The sequence below is a fragment of the Paralichthys olivaceus genome, chromosome 5 (genome assembly GCF_024713975.1).
Source record: "Paralichthys olivaceus isolate ysfri-2021 chromosome 5, ASM2471397v2, whole genome shotgun sequence".
Taxonomy (NCBI): Eukaryota; Metazoa; Chordata; class Actinopteri; order Pleuronectiformes; family Paralichthyidae; genus Paralichthys; species Paralichthys olivaceus.
The window spans coordinates 18,525,064-18,537,992 of NC_091097.1; the positions used below are offsets into that span (position 1 = coordinate 18,525,064).

The following is a 12,929-nucleotide window of genomic DNA, read 5'->3' on the forward strand; positions in this document are numbered from 1 at the left end:
ATGTATGTAAATACATGCATGTCCAAAGTCCTGCTTACCTAAAATGACTGGAAACTGATTTAACACAATGAAACATATTTGAATTTTATTCTTTATTCAGTATAGACCACAAGTCCAGGAGTAAAGTAGGCTGGGCCGGAATAATGATTCACTCACCCTTGTATGTGCAAACAGATAGTTAGAGCCACACATACGTGCACACACCCTTGAGGCTGGATTAAACATTTCCCAGCCAATCCCTGCTCATGCCTTCACAGCGTTAACACAGAGAAAGTGTCCTCTCAGTGTGTTTCTGTTCAAATCTCTGTTAACAGCATCACCTGGGCGCACCTGTACTTTCCACATCATTATCACCAAATCTGACTGAACACAGGCTCACAGGTCACACAGAGACGACTGGGTGTGAGATCTGACTGTGAACAATGGGACTTGAGGCCTGTAAATCAATAAGTGAGCCCAGTGGACCTTCGACCATCTCAAGTGCTTTCCCTCCCGTCTGTAAACCCTCTAACGACGCAGGGTGTGTCACAAGAATCCTAGCTCTGATTTTTACCTTTCATTCGAATCTTTGTTTTCGTTTGGGACTGCGGTGAGATTGAACTGCATTTGGAAAGAACGGTTCTGTGGGATCTGAAATGTGCAACTTAACTTAATCAAAATCTGGAAGGTTAGAGCAATGAAAAGAGCCCTGTCTCACGCTGGAGAGTCACTGAGCTGCAGCTAAATCAAAGGGGTCATATGAGTCATGTGGGGACGACTATAATGTCCATTTAAAGCCAATTCTACGGAATGAATGAAGACAAGGAAGAGAGGAAGAGGCCCAAAAAAACAGATACACAGAATGTGATAGGAGAGAGAGAGAGAGGAAGAGGAAGTGGTAAAGGAGGAAGAGAAGAACTTGCTGCGTCCTCAGCGGCCACATGCAGTCATAACTTGAAGCGGCACTGAGGCCGTCCTGTCGTTCTACTAATGCAAACGCAAATGAATAAAAGCGAGTTCCAGGTGGTGTATATTAAAGAGGAGATAGATGAGAGGGGGATGTGGGGGATAGGGGAGAGAGAGAGAGAGAGAGAAATGAGAAGAGGTGAAGAAGTGTTAGAGAGAAGAGGAGCGGAGTAATTTATGATAAGACCACGGCCTGGTTGGCTGTGGAATGTTAATATGGTGAATCAGGGATGGAAATGTTACTGTCCTGCAGGCCCGAGGACCAAAAACCCTGAAATCTCAGTCTGAGAATGTGTCACATGGGCCTCATCAGTCTGGACATGAAAGAGGCGACTGCAGAAAGAAAGAAGGCCCCGAAATTTAACAAGTTCAGCCGCAAGTGGAAAATAAGACGATGTGTGTGTGTGTGTGTGTGTGTTTTATTTGATGAAGGTGAATGAAAACTGTGATTTTAAGGCACTTCCTGCTTCATAGTGACGAGTAGTTAGTCAACCCTCCCTTTAAACATTTCAGTGTGTGTGCTTGTCTTTCTATAGTTATTAGGGGTTGTCTGAGGGTTAAGACTTTACGGTTAGATTTAGGATAAGGGTTAGGGTTGAGCATTTACTTCCCAAATGTCCCCACTGTGGGACCGGTGAAGGATTATCTCATCTTATCTCATCCTAGTTGTGAAGGTTAGGGGCTGAGGAATGCATTATGTCAATGACTGGCCTCACAACTATAGAGAGACGTGTGTGTGTGAGAGAGAGATTTAGGTGGAGCCGTGTCTTCAGAGACCACGAATACTTGATCGATCCCTGCACATTATCAGCAGGCGTTGGCAGCACATGTGGAAGAGGAGGAGGAGGAGGCAGCACATACAATCGGTGGTCTCCCCCCCCACCGGTGTGTGTTTGTCATGTGTCATGTGTGTGTGTGTGTGTGTGTGTTGTGTGTGACCAGGTCGGTGGCTGCAGCTGCCTTGCAACGACAACACCGGCCATCGTCTGAGATATCAAACAGCGTCGGGAGGACTCCATGAAAAAGTGGAGAAAAACAGTCCTGGGCCTCTGCAGCCTTCACAGGGAGGAGCCCTGCAGCTGAGCTCTGCTGACAATCACAAGAATCACAATAATGTGAAAACCCGTTACAAAGAGCAGGTGCAGGGAGTTTCTCCTCACACGTTTAAACACTATTACACATCTGTATAAAACCCTACATTCAGACATTATCCTCACTAGGCCTCACTACGCTGACTCCCCCCCCACACACCCCCACCACCACCCCCCCTCCTCTCTTTATTCTCTCCCTCACTATCATCGCCGCCTGAAACTCGCGAGCGCCCAGTGCACCGCGGCGTGCGCGCGTCGTGCCCCAGTGTGTGACGCTGGACCAATGGGAGCGCGCCATTCCGAAAGTTTACCTTTTATGGCTCGAGCCGGCCGACTGACGCGGTATAAAGGCCGCGCGCCCGCAGCTAACGGATTCACTCTGAGCGCCGTCACACGCAGCTCGTGCGGGATATCACTTGCCTGGAACCGGTTCCCTTAAAGCGAAAAGCCCCCCCACCCAAAAAAGGTAAGAGGACCACCGCCAGAAAACAAATTGAGAGGAAGGGGAAAAAAAAGAGCGACTGTTTCCGTGTGTTGTGTTTCTGTGAACGTTTCACCGTCGACTCGGCTGCTTTGAATTTCTGCCCGTTTGCTGGTTTTTAATGTAAAAAGATGGCACCGACCACGAGGTTCTTTGTCCCGGTGTCACAAACAAATCCGCGTTAATTGTGCCGCACCGGTGGTTCGATTCTCCGGGTGGAAGTTGAGGTGATGCCCGGGGACCGTTAGGAAGTACAGGTGCACTTTCTTTTCTTTCTTTTTTTTTTTTACAGGAAGCCGGCTCCGAGGTTCTTGTGCGCTGCGGTCTTTGTCTCGCCCTCTTCCTGGTTGTGTGGCGTTTGCGTTTTCAGTGATGCGGGGGTTTTAGTCCCTGGACCCCGGGCACGTTGGTCTGAGAGACACCCCGGGTTCTGTGAGTCCAGATCCCGGCTGCTCCCTTTGTGCTCCCGATGCGGCGGGGTGTGACCTACTTTAGCTGACTAGCTTAGCCGCAGCAATGCTAACACACAGACTGGGATCGACTGCAGTTTAAAAAAAAAAAAAATCAAGATAAAAATGAATTCCCTCGATTCTTACGTGCACTTTAAGGGCGTGTCTATTATTTTTTTTTTAATCTGATTAATTACTAGACTTTAATTAACGCAGCACGAGGCCTACAGATAAAAGAGTCTAAATCTATTTTAAAGGCTTTGAGTTCCTCAGATTTCTCTTATAATCGCAGTATTCGTCGATGTGAACGTGACGTGAAGTGCGAATGACAAATCCGCTAATCCCAGAAAAGGCGTGGCCTCCAGGAAATGGAGTAACGGTCCACGACTCGAACATGACGTCGTTATGCAACTACGTCTTTTTTTTTTTGTGTTAACGTATTAAAAACGCGACGTTGTGCGGTGACTGCGTGAAAGAGTCTCGCGTGCGACGAATTGATGAATGAATGAGAAGGATGTGACGCAGTGACACTGAGGCAAAGGTTCTCTGATGGCGGACTCAAACTGGTGACCGCAGTGGACCAGCGGAGGGAGTGGTCCCGTCGCTCGGGGTGCGATCGTGTCGAATGTTGCGTGGTTTTTTTTTTTTTTCCTCGCTCTGGCCTCGCGCCATGACGCCGGTAACCGCAAAGCTGCTGAAAACCGAACCATGTCCTTATATGGTAATAACAGAGCGCAGCGCCACTTCCTTTTGTCTGGCGGGGTCGGAATGTGCAGGGCGAGGAGCTCCACCTACCGGCCAACGTGGCGAACTGCAGCTGGAGCGGTAACAGGAAGTGACAGCAGCGCGTCATCGGTGCTGCTGGGAAGTGGATGAATGACTTGAGAAACTAACTTTTTCTTTTCTTCTTCTTCTCTCTTCTCTGCAGTTCAGCCATGGAAGATGAAATCGCCGCACTGGTTGTTGACAACGGATCCGGTATGTGCAAAGCCGGATTCGCCGGAGACGACGCCCCTCGTGCTGTCTTTCCCTCCATTGTTGGTCGCCCCAGGCATCAGGTGAGCGACGTCAAACTAACTTTTGATTAAAAAAAATGCATTTTAATTTTTTTCATGCAGGTATAAGTCTTTATTGTGGCATTGTGAACTAATCTTATTTTCTGATCTGGTCTTCAGGGAGTGATGGTGGGTATGGGCCAGAAGGACAGCTACGTAGGTGATGAAGCCCAGAGCAAGAGGGGTATCCTGACCCTGAAGTACCCCATCGAGCACGGTATTGTGACCAACTGGGATGACATGGAGAAGATCTGGCATCACACCTTCTACAACGAGCTGAGAGTCGCCCCAGAGGAGCACCCTGTCCTGCTCACAGAGGCCCCCCTGAACCCTAAAGCCAACAGGGAGAAGATGACCCAGGTATAAACCCTTACATGTGCACACATAGTCATTCATTTGTACTTCAGCCAGACTACATTAGTGACCTCATTGATTTCCTCCTTGGTTTCCTCTTCTATTCCATTCTCACTTGCTCCTTCCTCCCCCCTCTCCTCCAGGACCTCTCTCCTATAAGATGAGCTATCATCAACAGGTCTCTCTTGACTGTGTGCCTTATCTGCACTTGTGTCTAATGTGTTAGCTCAGCCAGTAGATTGGCACCTAATGGGCATCTGACATGCACTAGTGTGAAGGAATGTTGACTTTCTACACCTTTTTTCTACTAACTTCAGTCTGAGCCTCACTCTATTGCATGTATTTGGTGCAGTGGCCACAAAAGCTGAACCCTTCTGATATTGGAAAACACTAAAATGTTCTCTTCTCCCCTTACAGATCATGTTTGAGACCTTCAACACCCCCGCCATGTACGTTGCCATCCAAGCTGTGCTGTCCCTGTACGCCTCTGGTCGTACCACTGGTATCGTCATGGACTCCGGTGATGGTGTGACCCACACAGTGCCCATCTACGAGGGCTACGCCCTGCCCCACGCCATCCTGCGTCTGGACTTGGCCGGCCGCGACCTCACAGACTACCTCATGAAGATCCTGACAGAGCGTGGCTACTCCTTCACCACCACAGCCGAGAGGGAAATCGTGCGTGACATTAAGGAGAAGCTGTGCTACGTCGCCCTGGACTTCGAGCAGGAGATGGGCACTGCTGCCTCCTCCTCCTCCCTGGAGAAGAGCTATGAGCTGCCTGACGGACAGGTCATCACCATCGGCAATGAGAGGTTCCGTTGTCCAGAGGCCCTCTTCCAGCCTTCCTTCCTCGGTAGGTTTCCAAACTGATGCCCAACATCATTACATGCTTTAAAAAAAAACATATTTTACCTTTGATGGGTGTTCTGCACTTCCACTAATGAAGTATTTCAAATCTTCTCTCAGGTATGGAGTCCTGTGGAATCCACGAGACCACCTACAACAGCATCATGAAGTGTGACGTCGACATCCGTAAGGATCTGTACGCCAACACTGTGCTGTCTGGAGGTACCACCATGTACCCCGGCATCGCCGACAGGATGCAGAAGGAGATCACAGCCCTGGCCCCATCCACCATGAAGATCAAGGTGAGCTGACCTGCTGCACAACCAGCAGAGTCTCCTGCTGCTTGCATCAAATTAGCAGAAAGTCTTAAATCAGAACGAAATGCTCTGGTATCCTAATGTTTGGTTCTGTCTCCCTGCAGATCATTGCCCCACCTGAGCGTAAATACTCTGTCTGGATCGGAGGCTCCATCCTGGCTTCCCTGTCCACCTTCCAGCAGATGTGGATCAGCAAGCAGGAGTACGATGAGTCCGGCCCCTCCATCGTCCACCGCAAATGCTTCTAAACAGACTGTTCCTCCTCTCCCTCCCCAACCAAACGCCCAACAACTTCAGCTCTGTGCAAAACAACCACACCACACATCTCTCATACACACTCAGGCGCAGAGCCTTGATGACCAACTCATTGGCATGGCTTCAGTTATTTTTGGCGCTTGACTCAGGATTTTAAAACTGGAACGATGGAGACAGTAATGTTTGGCTAGGTTTAAAACAAAAAGCACCCCAAGGTTCTGCAGTTGCATCTGGGGACTTAAAAATGTACATTTGTTTTTTTCTTTAGTTTTATTTTTTTCGAGTCATTCCAAATGTTTGTTAACTGCATTGTTCAGACACATGGTTCCAAATGTTAACTGCATTGTTCAGACACGTATTCGCCTCTGTGAAGGCTGCCCAGTGGTTGGCGCATACTTAAACATGGTTGTAGTATCGCTTGTATGTAAATTATGTCTGGGGTTTTTTGTACTTTCAGCCTTAAAAATATCTTGGTCCTGTTAATTTTCTTGTTTTTTGTTATGCAAAACCCAATCGTGACCTCTTCTTCCCCCTGTTGGAGGTTTCATCCCCGGGGTGGTGGGGCAAGGGGTCTCGAAGTGATGGGGTAACATGGGGTGCCAGACCGGTGGGGCCAACCTGTACACTGACTAAACAATCCCAATAAAGTGCACATGTGTTCCGACATGATGTTTGACTCTTGTCTGTCTTTTGAAATATTTTAAAGCTGCTGAAATGAGAATCTTTGAACTTTGCCAGAACAACACTCAAACATGACAGGAGGTTTTAAATAGGAGAATGGTTTAGTATTAATATGAAAATACTTTACTGTTGGTACTTCCAACACAATTATAAAATATGAATATATAAAAACTTTCACAAGCTAAGAAGGTATATTTCAGATAAAACAACCATTCCTTTCTTATTAACCTTTGGTAGTTTTCCTGAGGAGGTTAATGAACATTATGAAGAACTCTCTATTAGAAGGGGGGGAATCCTGGATTCACCCCCCCTGATATATATCAATAAATTAACAGGCTCTTCCCTGGTTGACCACAAACTTCATGAGTGGTCTTTGTGTAATCCTGCTAACAAACACAGATGAAACCTGGTATTAATGAGCTACTGTCTAATACTGTTCACACCACATGTGAATATAAACCATGGTCATATATAGCTTTAGGACTTCATAGACACTGCTGACCCCTGCAGCACTTTCTGAAGCGATATGACTTTTCCAGTCAGAAACAGGATGACATAACCCACTGTAACACAGGGGAGAGGTGATGAGTCCAGAGGTGTCATCCTGGATGACACGGGGATCTCAGAAATATGTCACAAGTTGAAATTTATACATGAATCAGTGACTTAAGGTTAAGTTATTCACAGAACATAGTTATGTGAAACCTCAGATTACACACAGTGTCAAAGTCAACTTTACAGTCAGTCCTGCCACAGTCAAAAGGCTCAGGGTAGATAAGATAAGAACAGTGCAAGAAACGTACATCCACAGGGTGAGTAGAACAGCAGCCGCTGTAGCATAATAGGATCAGATGCTGACGATAGCTTTTATCTTTTATTCTGTACCACAGTGTTTCTGTAAAGTGCTGGTTCCGTTTCAGGAATCAATATGTTTCCAATGCAAGTAGCAGACATACAAAGATTTCCAGCCTGATCAAATCAAATCTATATCTGCTGACCTGTTTGCTCTCAGCTGTAAAGTGAAGCAGTGAGAAGGTCAGGACAGGCCCTGAAGAGTCAGATCTCAGAACAGTCTCTGATTGTCACATACAAAAAATAATTTTATTCCCACCCTCGGGCCTCTTGTCATGACAGCACGAGATGGGCTGATCACGCTGTGTTTGTGGGGTCATGAGATCACAGGTTGTTTATCAGCTCGAAAAATTTCGACAGTCATGCATCTCCACTTTTCATAATTGCTTCAGTATTCTTTCAACTTTGCTCTGACTTGTAGCTACACAAAAGAATTCCTCTTCATAACCCGATGGTGAATTCACAGCAGTTGCACAGTGTAGACAGGAGATGGCGATGAAGGCCTGTGTTTGATTTCCATTCAAAGTGAACTGAGCGTTAACAACTCAGCTTCAGATATTTATATTGTGTGAGATTCTCTGTCTTTGAATAATAAAGTAACATTTACTCAGGGAATTCTGGGTATTATTGGTCTGACAGTGCAATGGGACATAGCAGAGTGCAGGAGTTTGTGTTCAATGCAGCAGCAAAGGAGCATGGGTAAAGGTTATAGCACAATCCTGATGCTGACATTTTATTCCAGCTTCCCGGGAATGGTGGAAGTAGATTCACATTTCCCCACCACATCTGCAAACAGATGTTTCTCACATTTGCATATTACAGAGATGATGGAGGATAAGATGGATGGTGCTGCTCCACCCTCATGTTCTATGCATCATATCCTGTTTCTGTGTATGACACCATCAGGTCCAGTAATAACCAAAGTCCTGCAGCGTCCATTAGTCTGGATGTCCCACTTCCATGCTGCATTCTGGAGGCTCCTCGTGATGTATGATGATGCTGGCCGGCTGTGCACATGCATACAGAAGTGTATGTTTGCACAGATATGAATTCATATATGCGTCCATTAAGTCAGGCTGCACACACACTTCCAGCTGCACGCATACACACAATGGAGATCAAGTGTGTTTGGTATTGGAAATTTATTCAATCTCACCGCAGCCCCCTGTGATTCTGCTGAGACTGCTTCCCTGTGATATCCATTTACTGCCAAGCCAGCAAAACACTCACTGCCAGAGTGTGTGGGTGTCTGTGTGTGTGTGTCTGTGCTGTAGCCTACTGTTTGTAACCAGGATCGAGGTTATCATGCATGTGTGTGTGTGAGAGAGAGAGAGAGAGGAAGAAAGAGAGATTGAGTGGGTGTTTTTGCTTATTGAGGTTATTGTGCATGTGTGTGTGTGTGTGTGTGTGTGTGTTGCTTGTCCAGGTGGGAGCACTGCAGGTGTTTGTGAATGAGCCACTCCAGCTCATCGGTTCAGAAATGTCTATAACAGCACATCGTCTTCCCCTGAGAGAGAGAGAGAGAGAGACATTGAGACAGAGCGGACACAGAGGGAGACCAGTTTGTCAGAGAATGATGCTCACTGTGTTCCTCCACTCACAACAGCAGAGCAGCTTCTCAGCAGCTCCATCACTCAGGTCACTGATCCACCAACAGATGGGGCTGCTGGGCTGCGAGGGGCTTGTAAAGTAGGTGAAAGGCAAACAGAAGGCTACTACAGCTGACAGAAGGAGGCCAGGGCAGAATAATAGATCATATTCTAATATTGCGGCTCATCCTTTTGCAGTCCGCAGAGTGATTTACATTCGACTGAGGGTGACATGTGCACTGAGGGTACGGCGCACCCACTCTGCTCTGTTATGGCAGTGAATAATATTCTGTTTGATTGACTCACTGCAGGTGGCGGGTGCCGACTGAGAGGAGGAGATAATAACTGATCACTCGGGTCATTGTTTAAAGTAGGTAGCAGGTTTTACATATCTCAGTCAGATCATATTTACTCTGGCCCCAGGATGGACGCTGCAGAAAGACAGTGTCATGGGTGCAAGGAGCTGCAGGGTGGAGGCCCTCACTGGGGCTTCAGTGGCCTCGACACATCAACACTGTACTTGGAATCTGTTGCATCAGTTTCTTTTAAGGTTGAGGTGTTTTTTTTGTCTTTGTCTCAAGAAAAACCTCATGATTTCATGAGTCATTTCACTACAGGAAGAAAGACACCAAAAAATTACAAACCCAGTGCATTCCAAGTTTACCCATGCACCCTACACACACAGTTGACTCCCCTCCCCATCCCCCATCGGGGGTTTGGAGCAGTGGCAGATGGGAACCTCTTTTTGGTTTTACTTCCTAGTGTGTCCTCGTCTCAGAGCAGTTTACCATAAGTAAGTTATTTGCATTTGAATCAACTTAAACTGCAGTTCACCTCCACCAAGAAGGGTATGTTTTCACTCCTGTCCATTTGTTTGTTCAAAACCTAATGGACGGATGTGGTGTGGGTCAGAATTACTTCTAGCTAAAGTTTTGCATGGTCGGTGGATAAGTATGAGGGCTATGGCTCAGGAGGAGGGGCGGGTCGTCTACTAACCAGAATGTAGGTGGTTTGATCCCCGGCTTCTCCATTCCATGCCAAAACCCCAAACGGCTGTGCAGGCAGTGTGTGAGTGATGTGTGATAGGAAGTGCTGCATATTGATGCACTGTATGAATGGACTGTTCTGCTATAGTATTAACCTACTGTGTGTAATGTATGGTAAGCACATGTATGATCGTATACATATATTTCTTTGCATCTCATTAACATATCTCACTATATTGAAACGACAGTAATGACCAGAAATGAGCAGCATCACCCAATTATAAAATCATAGTATTTTCAGTGACAGATAATCATGTGCAAACCAACAGACAGATTTTCTTTGTGCATTGGTGTCATCTGACTGCTGCACATTCAGCTGTATGACTGTCAGGGCGCTGAGCGCCTGTGGCCGGCTGTTTGTCCTCCAGCAGAAGGCTCCAACCCCCCACCTCCACCAGCCCTCCCTGCAAGGCACTGTCTGATGATTGGCAGGTACCCCATGAGGGCTGTGTGTGTACATGTGTGTGCCTGCTTCAAGTGGGGGGTTGATGTGTGTGTGGTACGTGCTCTTTCAGAGTCAGCTGCATGTTCATCACATGTGTGTTTGTCGCTGTTGCACGTTTGTTTCAGTCCAGCAGATAACATGACACTGCAATTAGCTTTCTTCAGCATCGTGTTATGGATTTGTGTTGCTGCAGTGCAGCAGCTTCCACAACAACGCAGTGCTTGTGTGGAGCATTGGACAAGGTATGATGAATGATTCAGCCCTGTGGCCATGCAGGCACCGTGTGGGAGGGGGCCCATAAAATATCTGGTTATTTATTACTGTTTGTCATTTATGGAGTATTGTAGAAAGTAGGTGTTATTGGGAACGTGGCCATGCATTCATGCTTTAATAACACTCCCAGTGTGAGGTGCTCAGGAAAGGGCTGCTATTGAAGGGTGGGTGCTTATGCAGGACCACATCATCCTGTATTTATTTATTTATGTATTTCTTTACCAGAGAAGAGTGGAAACTCCCCCTCCAGCTGAATTAATCAATGCTGTCTCTGAGCTGTGTCCCCTGTGGGTTAATGCAGCCACATGCCTGCCCGGGGAAAATCAGATAGTCTGGCCTCCAAATCAAATCATTTACTTGATCCTTCAGCTGATACATGGGACAGAAAGAGCAGCAAAAATATTTGGGCAGCCATGCACACGGCTGGTTGATGTGAGATATGGTGTTCGGACGAAGAAGGAAAAATAGATGGTGGAAAAATTTAAAACACAACTGCAGCCTAAACATGATCTCATTGTGCAATCTTCAGTTCAGTGAATTGGTGCAGTGACTAATTGGTGGTGGTATTATGTTGCGTTTCTTGGATGACAAATCGTGGTTTTCAGTACTTTTCCACTGCAGCTCCACATGAAGCCTGGATGCTTTAGACTGGACCGTCCTCAGAGAACCCAGTTGGTGTGTACAGGCTATAAAAAAACATAATCTACCAACTGGTCCCATCTGTTCCTGCAGGAAAGCGTCACAGCGAGATGCTCTAACCTAGAAATAAACAGATAGTAGGCAGATCTGTTATTACAGTTACAATGATGGAGGTGAGGGCCCCGCACACATTGTTCCACTCATAAACTGGTGGCTGTTATATGAGATTTTAAACGGAGAAATTTACTAAGATTCATTTCAGCAACAATAATTCAGAACTGATGCATTTTGTCATAAATTATTTAAATTAGATTACATTTTATTTAGCACAGATTAAAAATATACAAACAATAATAAAGTGAAGAATGAGGCATATAACTCAGTGGGCCTTACATTTATTTCATTTAATAATCTGTCTGATTTATTCCGTGCATTATGCTGCACATACGAAAGAGAAAATGCATAGTGCTCCTTGTTATCATGACTGAGCTGTTTCTATCAAATTGTATGAAAACCACCAGGACGCTCCACGACCCATTCATCCGCCACATACCCACCTCTGAGTGGAGATAACCCCCCCACCAGCACGGCGGTATCTGACATGAGACAACAACAACCTGAAGCTGAAACCTGCCTCCTGCTCCCCGGGTGAGGAGGCGGCTACAATGGGGCCTTAATCTGAAGCCATTGTCTGAATTCCCAGCCGGAGCGATTTGGAGAACAAAGGCCGGGGACAGCGCTCTGATCTCCGCCTGGTAATTCCCTTCCCGGGTCCCTTCAGAGGTGACAGCCGCCGCGAGCAGACAGGTCAGCGGGGTGAGGGCTGTCGCTGAGCGGCCACTTCTCTTCCAGCTCGGTGGTGAAAAATCTAATACACTCGCACATCGACGTGTCGCGACTTCACCCGGAACCGCCATGCTGCAGCGGGGCCTCCTCTGCGCTGCCGCATGGAGCTCATGCACCCGGCGGCGGCCGCAGCTCGGAGTACGGTCCCCCTGCTCCCTCCGCTCTCCCTCGGTGGTTTGAGCTGCAGCGCCGTCTCTCCCCCTACCGGAGCCGGAGGGCCGCCTTGAAACCGGCCCCCCGTCAGGAGGAGGGGTTGGAGGAGTGGAGGGGGCGGGAGAGGAGGAGGAGGAGGGGGGGGGCAGCTTGAAACAGCCTCGGATTTTTTTAATCAACATTTTTTGCAACTATGTAACACAGGGCGGGTCAGATCAAAGAAACAGATCCTGATCATAAAAGAGCAGGAGCACGGGGCAGGAGCAGGAGCAGGAGGTCAGAGCCCCAGATATTACCCACCACCCTCCTCCTGGAGCTCAACAGAATGGCTCTGACTGAACACCCCACTTTCCCTCCTCTTCTAATGCAAATCCACGTGTTTTCCTCGCTCGGCCTCGGCCACTTTATTGCACGGTGGACACATCCAGTGTTTCTGCACCTACAAGGGCAAACGAAGGCCCGGCCGGTGCTGCGAATCAAAAATGGAGGTGCGGCAATGAAAAGACTCCGTAACGTTCATGGCTTCTATGAGAGAGGGTCCAGGATAATTCCTGGTCCACAACGTATGTGGAGGTCCATTTATAAAATGGGGGTTAGGCCTGTATTTTA

The 12,929-nt window shown here is 47.3% G+C and overlaps 1 protein-coding gene across 2 annotated transcripts; it reads left to right on the forward strand.

The window, feature by feature from the left end:
- Nucleotides 1-2,250: 2,250 nt before the first annotated feature.
- On the forward strand, nt 2,251-6,465 carry actb2 (actin, beta 2). Of its 2 annotated transcripts, XM_069524822.1 has the most exons (7): nt 2,412-2,502; nt 3,895-4,024; nt 4,142-4,381; nt 4,519-4,553; nt 4,793-5,231; nt 5,345-5,526; nt 5,646-6,465. In XM_069524822.1, exons 4-7 carry the CDS (start codon nt 4,536-4,538, stop codon nt 5,787-5,789), a joined length of 783 nt encoding a protein of 260 aa, XP_069380923.1. In that variant the 5' UTR covers nt 2,412-2,502; nt 3,895-4,024; nt 4,142-4,381; nt 4,519-4,535; the 3' UTR covers nt 5,790-6,465. The 2 variants fall into 2 exon arrangements, with proteins under 2 accessions (XP_069380922.1, XP_069380923.1); XM_069524821.1 differs by lacking the exon at nt 4,519-4,553 and having other exon boundaries at nt 2,251-2,502.
- Nucleotides 6,466-12,929: the final 6,464 nt, after the last annotated feature.